A 13,842-nucleotide genomic window follows, 5' to 3' on the forward strand; every position below is an offset into this window, starting at 1 on the left:
CTCCTCACGAGGAGTGACCAAATTCAAAGAACGGTTCCCGAAGGAGACACCCTTGAATGTAGGCTGGGCCTCAACCTGAGGTATAGCGTCCCCGCATACCTGTCGGACCTGGTCCCTGACAAAAGCCAGAACCGCCGGATAATCGCACTCCTCCTCTACCTCCGAACCGAAGTGAGAGAGAGCTGGGTCAGCGACAGAATCCGGTCCAACCGACGCTTCCTCTGAAGCCAGGTCACTGTCCACTGGATCCCGAAGATCGATATGGACTCCTCCCCCTAATCGAGACGCCCCTGGGGCAGCGTCTCCCGAGACGGAAACAATAGGAACCGAACGACAATCCCTAACTGCATCGTCAAACTGCTGTCGAGACGCAGTTTTTGGCTGGTTTTGGCGGAAAACCAGGGGGGGGGGGGGGGGGAGGAATGGGAGCTGCACCCGACGGTCCCGTCTGCGAAAGCAATGATCCCAACTGAGGCGAAGCGTTAAAAAATTCCACAAAATTCCGAAACAACGTTTCCTGAAAGCCTAACGGTCGTTCCTGCGCCAAGTGCGGAACGGTCGGAGTTTGCGGCCACAGAGTACCCCCAGCCGAGGGGTATCTGCGCGAACCTCGTCCTCTATCGAGTAAAGTCGAAGAGGTAGGGACCAAAGACGGTGCAAATTGTGAGGAGATGTCCGTTGCTACCGAAGTCACCGGACCCTTGGGGTAAACATATGCAAACGGAGGACCCAAACGGGATGAGTCCTCCACCCAACGGTAAACATCGGTCGGGATGCCATCAGAGACGGATCCCGGCATCGGAACAACTGGCTCAGTTCGAAGCAAACTGGCAGAACTCTCCTCGGGCCTTGAGAATGATGAGGTGCCGAAGCGACTGTCAGCAATCGAAGGCAAAGTCGGGGCCACCTGCTCTGCGGACGAAGCAGTGGACCTATGCACAACGGAGTGCATGTGCTCGGTAACCGATGAAGTCGTCAAAACCGGTGCCGCGACGACTCCACCCTGCCCCCCTTCTGTTTGTAAAGGTAACCGTAACGACGATGGCGACGCCCGCGACGAAGCCAAACAAACAGAAGAAGGCGCCGTCACTAACGAAGACGGCTCACGTACCACGGTCACAATAGGAGCCCGGGGGGGCGCTCCCGAAGTATCTGTAACTGTACTCGTAACACGGACCGAAGAAGAAACACCCTTGTGTTTTCCCCCTTTCCGGACACTTTTCGAAGTGTCTACAGACTTATGGGACCTACCCACTAAGTCCGACTTGCCGACTACTGCCGAAGCAGACGACAAGATTTTGCTGGTACCCGAAACCCGAGTCTGCAGTCTTGAGAACAAGACCGACAGTCCGGACACAACACGTGTGTGTCTTTACGTCGTAAAGGAAATGGACAACCATCTCGCGCACAAACTTTCCGTGCGCTAGCTGTCAACGAACTCGCGTCGGACATGGTAAATTCAACACAGAATTCCCAACTACCAACCGTATGTCAAGTTCAACCAAAAAAACAAACACAAAATTACAAGTAAAGAAAACTTTTTGCCAAAGCTTAACAGGTGTTAACAGGTGGACTGCAGAATTGAGAATGAAGTTACAGGTAGCCCGTGCAAGGATAGCATTGCGCATATCCGGCAAGGGAGAGAATTCTGCAGTGTGTAGGTATGACTCAGGTTGAATAGCATATTTGTTGTGCTAGCACAGTAAGTTGAATAAGACTAATAAGATGTCAAACATTTATAAATGTATGCTGACAGTGTTTCTGCCAGAAAGAAAATGTGGGTATGGCGCTATGGAATTGAATGTAACAACAGTTAACAGGGGGTATGGGGGACCTCCCCCAAAAAGAAAATGGGTTACGTTAAGGGTTAGACTTAAGAAAATCATACAGTAATGATAAGAGCCATTAATTTTGTCAAAAGGTTAACTAAAAAATAAAATCTGCAAAAAGTTTTGGGTATGGCGCCATACTCATTTTACCCTCTGGCAGAAACACTGGCCGGGTATAACTGCTAGTCGCAGACATAAAATTACAATATTTTGTGAAATTGGTCCCAGATACACTTACCTAAAATAGATGTATTTGAGAGCTTGAACACCATTTGTGCAGTGTCTTGGTACTTTAAATTCGGATTGAATATCTTGCCATCTGTCCTCATTGTTGACCTGTAAAACAAATCAATTTATAGACCCATAAAGATAGCGGCCACAGTGTGCGACAACATAGGGTGTGAGCTCTGAATCAATGGCAAGCGAATCAAAGCATTTCTTTTAAAGGCAACAATAAAATTATCATAGAATATACTTTCAATTACACATTTACTAACAAATGGACTGATTACAATAATAAGTAATTTTATTACAAGGGTGTTTACACAAGATAAAATTAATTTTCACTGCACATCACAATGTGCTTTATTTTGAAGAAAATCGTCCCTTGTAACAGAGAAGTTCTGCAGAACATGATCTCCTGTCGTCTCATACATCAGGGTAATGGTTGCAGCAATTCATCAAGACAAATCATTCTTAGTAATATCTCCCAGGTGTATAGTGTAAGAAATACACCGCCTCTTCTTCCCACCACGAAGACGTTTAGTACAATGCAAATAATGCAGATATTACTTTAATGCCCTGACTGGACAAAGGAGTCAGTCGGAATTATCTTAAGGCAAAGTATGAGACCAACTTTGAATGATTGCTGGAGGAAACTCCTCTCCTGGCACCTGGTTCTTTGCCACAAAGATGGGACAAGTCCGCAATGTAACTGACCCATCAGTGTTATAATCAACCAAATCATGCAAGAAAGCATGAACCGCAATAGAGACAAGGAAAAGCATCAAAAGTGGAAGAATGACAAAATACAATAGCTCATATGGCGGACACTCGAGTGCATGGAAAACCAGAAAGAACATACATAATGTCATGTATACTTGTCAACCGTGGATTGCAAAGATTTTAGTAAATCATGCAATACGAGATTCGTGGGAAAATCCTTCCGATCACCCTGCCTGGGAGTAGTGAAGATGGAAGATTGATGACTTTTGACAGTCTGAACTTTAAGCTTCCTTTCCTGGACTAAGGCCAAAATGTATTCAGATAAGTCTTTGACAGTTGATGCTACTGGATCGAAACCCCATTCACCTGCCCAATGAACCCAAGCACTCCAATCAAAGAAAAGAACTTTAGTGAACCAGTGGCGATGGCCGGCGGCACTTAAACACTAGCAATGCCATCCGAATGGTGGTGGGAAGAGGAAGCTTTCTGAAGCCTACAGTGCCCCAGGGTAGAAAATTAGCAGTCACCCGGGGCGACCTTTATTGGCCAAAGGCGACTAAGAATTTTACAAAGGTAGTCCTATGGGCGACCATCGATTTTAGGGTCTGGTGAGTATAGTGCCAGTTAAAAAAGAAACACACTGAAACTGAATCAAACGTGACAAAACACACCGCGTCTATTTTGACAGCACCAGTCAGCCTCTGCGGTTTTGGGCCGGATCTTTCTAAACAGAGCTCAAAATGTATTGCAGACACTGCATGTAGTTTTAAAATCTGAAAGTTGTTGGCTTATTGAAATAGACTGGATAAGCCATAATTATCTAGTAGACTTACTTTTTGACAATTGTTATTCACTGAACTATGGTATAAATTTATCATATTTAATTAGCTTATATTATTCTGGGACAAAATCAAAATCTATCTTGTAGTTTTTATCTCACACTAACAAAACTAACAATGGAATTTTCCAGTACTACAGGGATTATTGCAAAGGTCACTTAATTGATGGTCGTTGTCGATATTGTTTTAAGTGTAAGCGATTTGCATGAAATAAGAACAAAAACATGATGACATAACCATCTTGTTTTTTCAGATTTATTTTTCTTTCGATATTTATTTTATTAGAAGCCTATTACTGTTGCATTTACTATATCCAAATTAAACGCACACGTGTGTGTGCACAAACACATACGCATACACGTACGCGTGTGTATTATTACCCTTTACTGAGGCAAAAAATATAAACTTTTAGGCTTTGTCCGTTTGTGTCAAAAGGTAACCGATCAATTGGCATTTTTTGGGGGGGTGGGGGTGGGGGATGTTCAGGGTAAATTGAAAATATTTTTTTTTTTACAAATTACCATCAAACTGCATAGGTTAAACCTTTTCTAATATAGATTTTAAGGCAATTGATAGAACAACCAAGGTAATATGAATGACAAAACTGTAATACATAATGAGAGCCATATCTCTGTACAATGCAGAGTTGAATTGCGATTTGACAAAATAGTGGATGATTCCATGGATCTCTATCTAGTGTCTCGCCTAAAGGAGGACAGCAACTCTCGAGGAAATCCTTTACTGGATATTTCACTCCTCTTGCATTGCCACAAATTAGACTGCCACTCCCAGACTAGTTGTTTAAAGCACGCAGTTCTACCTTTAGTCTCTTTGTACTGCATTATCTTTTACTTCATAGACTATATGTCAAGTCAAGTTGCATACCGTGGCTATTCTAGCAATTTTGTCTTCCCCCTGTATTAAAAATGAGATTTAATCCGTATAATTTAATGGTATTTTGTAAAGAAACATTTTTATTTATATTGGATTTCTTTTTCAAAAAATGTTGGTATAGGTTTAAAATTTAATAACATGTTTTTATATGAATTTTAAAATATTCATTATGAAGCTACATGCCAATTTATTGATTTCCCGTTGAAGCAAATGGACTATATACAGTGAGCACATTGTTATTATTCAACAAAGAACATTCTAGTTTTCGTGTTGGTTGTGCAATTAAATTCCAATGTGATAATTGAAGAGCTAGTTGAATGGGAGAAGGGCCAGAAAGATTTTTCTTCAAATGGCCCTGCTGGTGATATGGTTTTCATGTTAATTTTCAACCCTGGTGTCCCCGGATTTTTAGGAAGCTGACGGCACTTTGACTGAAGGACAACCCCCAAGCTTGCCTCCACGCTCTTCTCACCGTTGCCTTTCCTCACATCCCTCTTCCTGTCAAACCAGTACATAATGCCATGTATACTTGTCAACCTTAGATCTTGACATTAAAAAAAATAATAATAAAAAATTAATTAATTAAATATATATATAATATATATACTCTTTTTTTTTTAAGTTTAAATATTATTATGATTTAACATATATTTTAAAAAATAACTCTTTTATCCAAAAAATTTATTTTAGCAACAGCGAAATCCGGGAGGGTTGACAGATATGCAATGGAGGACTGCAGAATTGAGAATGATGGTCTGCTCATACGCGGATATGGATATCAGGCAAGGGAAGACAATTCAGCAGTGGGGAGATGACTCAAGTTAAATAGCATTGTTGTTGTACAAGTATAGTAAGTTGAATAAGACCAACATTAACCATTATACATTTCTAGTAATATTATTAAAGTGCTATGCCAGATGTATGATGTATTGAGCTATATCAATCAAGATATTATTTAATATGATTAGAATGTTGGTTTTTTTAAAGTAAAAAAATTATATACCGGTATATTTTCCATTTAAAAATATTCCCCATAAAAACAGAACCAGCTGAATTTGTTTCAGGAATTTCAGTAAGATTTGATCCATGACGTCACGAAGGGAACTCCTTTCGATAGTCAGAGCCATTGTTCATTGCTTCTTTTGTGTTTATTATGGTTAAACAGCGTGTTGTTGGCGGCTGTAGCAATATAAAAGCCGATAAATTTAGTCTTCACACATTTCCTAGTAATGTTGCTGTGAGAAAGCTGTGTGTGAATTTGATTAAAACAACGTGGAAATACTGGACAGGAAGAAAATGCCGGAGACCGTTGCGACAGCAGACACTTTAGTTTCGATTCGTCCGAACTGGCTTGTCGGCTTAAGCGAGATATGGGAATACCATGTGTTATGGCTTTTGTGCGACACAAAACAAATCACAACAAGCCAACGCCATCCACACCGAAACGACCTTGAGGTGCAAATCGTCAATGTCCCAAATTGCGTTATGCTTTCAACTCCGGTCAGTTTGTTTTCTCATGCACGGTTCGTGCATTCATCGAGATCCGATTTGTTGTCATTTGCATCTCGTTCATTTGTGAGATTTTTCTTTACAGTTCGAGAACATTAAAACAATAAAGTACAGACAAGTAAGTATCTATAGCCTAATCCGTCCCATCCTACAAAAAGGTAGGGTTTTTTGGTAAAAAGAAAAAAGAAAAGAAAAAAAGAGCTAATTTTGTATGCATCTTAGAAAACAATCGGCTCAGAAATAAATGACTTGTAAATTCCATAGTATGAAAAAAGGCGTTCCCTGTAAAACAGACTATAAATACATTAAATTAATTTTACTATACCTCCCACAGAGAAAACCTTTTTTCATACTATGGAATGTGCTGTAAGTTATTTATTTCTGAGCAGACTGTTTTCACAACTGCACACAAAAAAATAGTATTGTTTTGTTATTTCCAAAACACTTTTACTTTTTTTTTTAAAGTCAAACTAAACTGAAATTATTCACACAAAAAAACATCTTCAAAGATGGATGGGACGGACTAAAAGTCGTTTTTGGCTATTTTTAAAAATTAAAATAAGTTATTTCTGAGCAGACTGTTTTCACAACTGCACACAAAAAATAGTATTGTTTTGTTATTTCCAAAACACTTTTACTTTTTTTTTTTACGTCAAACTAAACTGAAATTATTCACACAAAAAAACATCTTCATAGAGGGATGGGATGGACTAAAAGTCGTTTTTGTTTATTTCTTAAAATTACTGATATCGGGTCCACTTGACTAGTAGAATTCATGAGTTATTTATCGTCTTTTCTACTACATCACAAGTATTAGAACATACAGTGTAGCAAAATAATTCACACGAAAAGCGAAAGAACAAAACAAGAATAAAAGTTGTAAATTAGTGGTAAGCTGTCTCCACGACCATTTTCATCGTCATCTGTCAGGACGGTGGTTCGTCGGAAGATGTTCCAGGTTCAAACTGATAAGGCATTATTTGTTGTCTTGCACAAATATTAGTCCAGTCATCATTACTACACTATTCATCATCGAAAGAAGAATCGCATGATCAAGCTTGGCAGTCGCTGTCGGTCCCACTTTCGCTTGTGCTGGAAGTCATCTCGTGGTAGGTTTCTGTGACGTCACGGCTATTTACAGGCAAATGTTTTTACCGAGAATTTTACACGGTCGTTTCCGGCAGTGTTCTACAGGAGTGATGTTTTAATACTTTTATGGGGCATTTTCGTAATTATTGATTTACATATCGGTGTAAAATATTATTGCAATGAATTAAGAAAGCATTTAATTGTGGAATTTGAAATTTTAGTGTATGGTCTGGTACAGCACTTTAAAATATGTGGACATTTTAACATGAAATTACACACATAACATACATGTATACCATGAACATCCACAGATCTACATAATCATAGCATTTTGTAGTCGGTTATATTATTTATGTTACCATGGCAACAGCTGCAAATTCCAATATACAATTTTCTCGATTTATTAAAGAAAAAACAGGGCTCGAACGTAAGAAATTGTCTCCCTTGGCAATTTTAAAAGTAATTGCCATGGCTGAAACGGTCACCCGACAGCAATATATTTTTTAAAGTGACATTTGCAGCAAATAAACATGATTGAAAAGTTATTTTGTTGTATTTAGACATTCAAACAAGTAAGTGTTAAATATTGGCAGTTAATGTACACCAGGTGTATACATTTTGCCATTGTTGTGGAGTTTTACCGATGGCACAAAAGTGTTGTCAGTGATGCTCTCTACCTATGGCAATGTATATCTCAACGACAGCAATTGTCGTCAGTGCCATCGTTAAGTTTGAGCCACCCAATTTTCTTTTTTAATTAGGGTCAAATACACATATCATTAACACATTTTTGTAAATTGTGGACATATATATGTATATAACTGATTACTACATTTATACCATCCAACCACAAATTGTCGGGAACAAACGTACATCAATGTTATTCTGTTCATTACACTGGAATTCAGAAGAATACACTTGTTTTTTTTTTTAAATATCATTTTCAGACTCAAGTAAAAAAAGTTCTGACATATTTGTACTATGTCTGTAGAAAAGAAAGGTGAAAATTATTAATTGTTACCATGGTAACCAGTTCAAATATATGTCACCATGGTACTCAATTCAAATCTATCACCATGGTAACCAGTGTAAACTATTGGGTACCATGGTAAGCTTTGTAAAATTGGGAAACTATTTGCTGTGTAGTGTGCAAGCAACGTTTTGGTCACTAGGTCAAAAGTAAAGAACACCAGTAATCAATAATTTAAGGGTGCTTAATGAAAACCAAACAGATCATAAGTGCTGCTACTAGGTGGTTATGGGTTTGGAATCTTTTGAAATTGGACACTGCATGGCATAATAGACACCTGCACCCATGATAGGCGTGTGCTACAACAGTTTGCTCTGAATGTACACGTAAAAACCCATGACCTGACCTGATGCTGTTATAATCTTGAAAAACGTATCAAGTCGGTGTTAACTCTTATCCACCCACCTTTACAACCACAAAACGTTACCACTGATCCAAGTTTCCAACATGAAATATGTAATTTTGAACGTACATTTTTCCACCTCAAATTGTCAAAAAAAACAAAAAAACAAATAAGGCCAAAAACAAAAAGTCAGTCTCTGGTCAGACCAAAGTTCCAGAATTGACGTGGCGATGCAGCTTTTTCTTCTTCTTTTTTTCAAAGCAGGGATTACACAGATACGGTGGATATATTTGATAGTGAAATAAGGAGCATATTTTAATTAAAATTAGAATGCATGTCCTAGTTTTGGCTTCAAATACAGTTTTACATCATAGCAAGAAAAGCCTGGTCGCATCTAGACTACTGTCGAGAATGGGTTGTAAGGTTAGTTTTGCATATCTCGACTGCCTGCAGTTGAGAATGGTACGGCAACAGTTATGCAGAAGTACAAATTTTAAAATCATCTGTTTTCCTTATCAATTGCACATAAAAATGTTACAAGGTTTCATGAAATTAGTATAGTTTAATTAATTAAATGCATATATATATATATATATATATATATATATATATATATATATATATATACATACACACACAAATTATTAATATTATTGCATTTATTTTCCACTGTGCTTTTTAATTAATATGCATTAATGATACATTTTATTTGTTACACATCAAACACAATCACGAGACCCAATTCTAGTGTTTTCCCTAGCTTGTTTTAGCATGGTGCGGCACCATGCCTCAATAGTCTAGCACCATCTTGTCTTAATCAGCGCCATGCTGCCCTGTGATTAAACAAGCCTTTTTCAGTAATTAATTCTAAAATTGCCTTTATAAAACACCCAGAAATGTATTATTAATTAATAAAATATGCCTTTTATATCTTTTGCCATTCATTTATTAAAGCAAGCACATAAATTACATTAATGTTTATTTCAATTAATATTTGTGTATTTTTAATGAAATAAAAGTGCCCCGAAAATGGTGAAAATGCCCCAAAAGTGTTTGGTCTACCATGCCGTGCCAAATTTCTAGGGAAATTACTAAATTCGGATTGTTGTCTTAACCGAACTTATCAGAACTTTCCAACATGTGCTCTACGTCTAATTATCACTGGCACTAATTATTTGTAGTTTACATATCTCTTAAATATAGGGGTCAAGAAATAATATTTAAATTCAAATATAATTTTGTAGAAAATATTTAACCTTTATTGTTTTTCGTATATCTTGAAATCTTCATTAAAATAATAATATTAAAACTTTGATTGGTTCAGCTAAACCGGAACTGCCTGTGAAGGTCAGGCCGATAACATCTCTGGTTCAATTAAAAGACAAGTCTGCTTGTATTTCGTATGAACTTTTTTGCAGGCAAAATAAGAAGTATATCTTTCCACAAAGTCTACCAACATACAACAATGTGCTAACCAAGCTCCCCCCACCCCCTTTTTTTTTTAAGGGTGTGGTGCCACTAGGCTGCCCTCCTTTAATTTTCACCCAGTGAGAACACTGATATATCATCTATAGTTGAGGTTTGGGGTATATACTTAGAACATTCAAATATTTGCCATATTGATAAATTTGACATAAATCGTCAATATGGGCATGGCTTCTACACAAATCTGACAGTTAATTGTTTTAAGTTCCATTAATTATTGTTCAATATGGTCAGTAGTATGTGTGTGCCAAATTTCAAAAACATTCAATGTCTACTCATAGTCAGTGGGAATTATCCTAAACGGGGTACTAACTAAATTGAAGTTAAATTGCATAGAAAAGGGTTTTTTATTTGCTTTTGTGGACTACAGAGGAATATTACACCTCTAGTTCTGTTATATTTTGTAGAAAATATGTTGGGCTATAATTGTGACCAATTTTCATTTCAAGGTCACAAGGGCAACAAGGTCAAAGTGAAAGTCAAAAGGTCATCACACTTTAACTTACATCTTCCCCAAAAATAATGGCAGATTTGGAATCTGTAGATAATTTTCATTCAAGAAATGCCATTCCCATCAAGATTGGACCAGTGGTTACTTATTTATGGACGTTCAAATATATGGCCCCCACCCATGCTCAATTTTGGTGATTTTTGCCAAAATGGGCAGGCTGTAGCGCCCAAACCACTGATCCAATTGAGCTCATCTTTGAAAATTAAGCTTTTTCAGCCAAAACCACCATAGAAACAAAATTCCAGACAAATCTGAGGTTAAAAATTCCTCTCTTTTTGGGCGATTTGACACAGAATTACTCCATACATCATCAAAAAATGTATATAAATTGAGATATTCCAAATGGTTGTGTGTATTAAAATAACACACCAATTGAAGTATCTGGATTGTTTTTGCTAAATCATTGCTGGCACTAAAATCAGTGATGAATTCCGAGCGGAACCGAAAATTAATACGAAATTCACAATGATCAATCGGACAACTTTGTAAATAACGAAGCATTCTGACTGCACAATCATGTCAACAAATTTCATTGGTTTTCGATGTTGCAAGCCTTGAAATAAAACATTTTAGTGTACCTGACACAATGTCCTGCACCAATCAATTTGTGCCTGACATGAAAGAAAATGTACCTGTCACAAAAAATTGTAAATAAAAATGAAATAAATTATGTTTTGTGTTGTTTAATAATTGATATATTTAATTACTAAATAACCAATGCAGCAATTAAGGCAATAGTCACCAAATGATGACATTTATTGTTACATACTTACTAGTCTATGATGCATTAATATATGTCCTCTAGTAAAGATGTATCCTAACCAGCCGCGAGCTACATGAGCGATTAGTTTAGAAATCATGGATTTCAATTGCCGTATCCTAACCGCACGCGTGTGACGCGACATATAAATCTGTCACGTCGCACGCATACAGTTAGGATGCAGCAATGGAAGTCAATGATTTCTAAAATAATCACTCGCGGCTGGTTAGGATAGGGCTTAAGAAACCCATGAAACTGTTGTCACTATCACTTTGTGTTGAACTTTCAGATTCATGATGATCTGACTCAAGACGTATCCATTTTTTTCAATGTCATCAGTGTCTTGTTTGTGGTAATATTCTATATTTTTGGTTGCCGAGTGATCTTTAACATTTGACACACGCTGATTTGTGGACTCTTTGATCCATGCGTCCGAAAAATCGGCGATTATACTGCATTTCTTTTTTAAATGTTTTGCAGAGCGAGCACGTCATAAGTGTAACCTCGCCTTTGGTGTTTTCTTCAAACTGTAGCCACAAAGAGGCATTTGTTTTAACTAAATACTCCTTTTACCACTTTAGTTCAGTGCTAGATTTTAAGATACTACTCTGCGGGATATTTGTTTGGGAATTTTTGGGGGACGATTTAATCGGTGGCTGCCCGCCGCGGATACTGGGAACAGGGACAGTTGATTTGTCATTATTGGTACCTGTCTGTTCTTTTACAGCAAAGACTGAAGTTATTTTGTTCAACATCCTTTACTTGTTAACCACGAGGCAATTTGAATTGCAAACTTTAAACGAAAATGCCACAGGAAGTATACGCCAAGTACGAAAGGTCAATTACTAATATGCATGTCATCACTTTTCACAATGTAAGTTCCCGCAAAATCGAGACTATAAAAAATCCTACTAAACAGGACTGTAAATGAACTTCGTGTTGGACTGTCAAGTGCCCCGCGAACCGGTTCGAATCCCACTGGTACACATTTGTATTTTTTCATTCGTAATCAATTTTTTTTTTTAATGGGTGCATTAAGTGTATTCGACTCCAAAACAGCCAGCTTTTACTACAACGCGAGCTTCGGACATGGTGACCGGCGCAATCGACATTGTTACTGACAAATTACAATTTTTTTAATCGGTGCATCAAGTGTATTCGACTCCAAAACAGCCGGCTTTTACTACAACGCAAGCTTCGGACATGTATGACCAGTGCAATCGACATTGTTACTGACAAGTTACAAATTTGTACCGGACAATGACCGTGACTGGCCGCTTATTTCAAGGCTTGTGTTGGAACTCCGATAATAAATTCAATCAGTCGCTTTGCCAAAATTTTGTAGCATTGGCAACAATTGTTGCCATGTATGCCATGTAGAGTACTGATGTGAACACAATTTTAAAAGTTTTTCTGCAAACTGGGCGTCACAGGAATACATTTTGACCATTTGTATGATGAAATAAATGTGTTACCCTGATGTCCTGCGAGTCACGGAATTGCCCAGTGTGTTATAGAGACCAGTCTGTCCGTAACCTTTTCGTGTCTGTGCTTGAATGATGTCATGAAGCAGAGTTATTTTATTTATGTCGTTATATGGCATGCTATTATCATCTAATTTCTTTATACATGTAGTTCATAAAGACTGAAATTATGTAAAGCAAATAAATTAAGAGCTCATAAGTAATTTATAATTAAAATTTCATAGTTGGGACAATTTTTAGGCCTGACCTGTTTTGGGCAATTCCATATTGGAGAGGACTTGATGCCAAAAAATAATCTTCATAATTTAATTAAATAAATGATTGAAATCTATAGATTAATTACCCAATTTAACTAACAACAATAGTTTTCCCTAAAACAAGTTTTCTTTTTGTACTACACACCACTGGCAAACATTTTATATTTTAAGGTTAAAAGTTGAAAAAAATATGGGTAAATTAGCCCTATCTATATTCCCTGAATGTAAAGCAATATTCTGCATATTTCATTAGATTTGTAATGTCACTACCCTGACTCTCAAACATCAAATAGTTAGAAACAGTCAATACAAAGCATAGAGACTGAAATATAATTAATAGAAAAATGTGTTTGCCACTGTAACGTCAGTCACAAAAAAAGTAGCATTTTTTGTGCATAAAAAAAATCTGAGGGTATTCCAACATGTCATTCATAATTTTCTTGCTACTTGCCAAGGCAAACCTTAAAAACATCCCATCAGTCCTTGATATTATATGAATGTAGTGTGAGAGTGGAATGAAATTGGTAACATCAGTCATGGAAAAACAGGAGCTGTAACATCAGTCACTTTTCAACCAGTGAGTTAAGACTAGGTCGTACTGAATTCTTTCTACATATATTTAACCCTTTCCCTAGACTTCCTCACATTTTAACTTAAACTTAATAAAAAGCATACACTATTGGTTCAAACAACGAGTAAACAAACTGAAATAGTAAAAAACTTCAGCAAAGATAGCCACCAAAAGTCGTCATTCACACTGTTTCTTCTTCTCCAGTTAGGCTAAACTATTGGGCAATAGATTGACACCCCCCCCCATAGGTGGCCTATTGTATTCTAAATAAGGTAAAACTTTCCTTATATATGAAT

General features: G+C 37.3%; 1 protein-coding gene across 2 annotated transcripts in view; it reads right to left on the minus strand.

Moving 5' to 3' along the window:
• Positions 1 to 13,842, minus strand: part of LOC121370577 (AT-rich interactive domain-containing protein 2-like) — an 82,753-nt gene that overhangs the window by 61,564 nt on the left and 7,347 nt on the right. For both annotated transcript variants that reach the window (XM_041495893.1, XM_041495892.1), the window contains exon 3: positions 2,068 to 2,165. In XM_041495893.1, the coding sequence (XP_041351827.1) occupies positions 2,068 to 2,165 (98 nt within the window). The remainder of the gene's footprint in view (positions 1 to 2,067; positions 2,166 to 13,842) is intronic.

Source organism: Gigantopelta aegis, chromosome 4, assembly GCF_016097555.1.
Source record: "Gigantopelta aegis isolate Gae_Host chromosome 4, Gae_host_genome, whole genome shotgun sequence".
Lineage (NCBI taxonomy): Eukaryota > Metazoa > Mollusca > Gastropoda > Neomphalida > Peltospiridae > Gigantopelta > Gigantopelta aegis.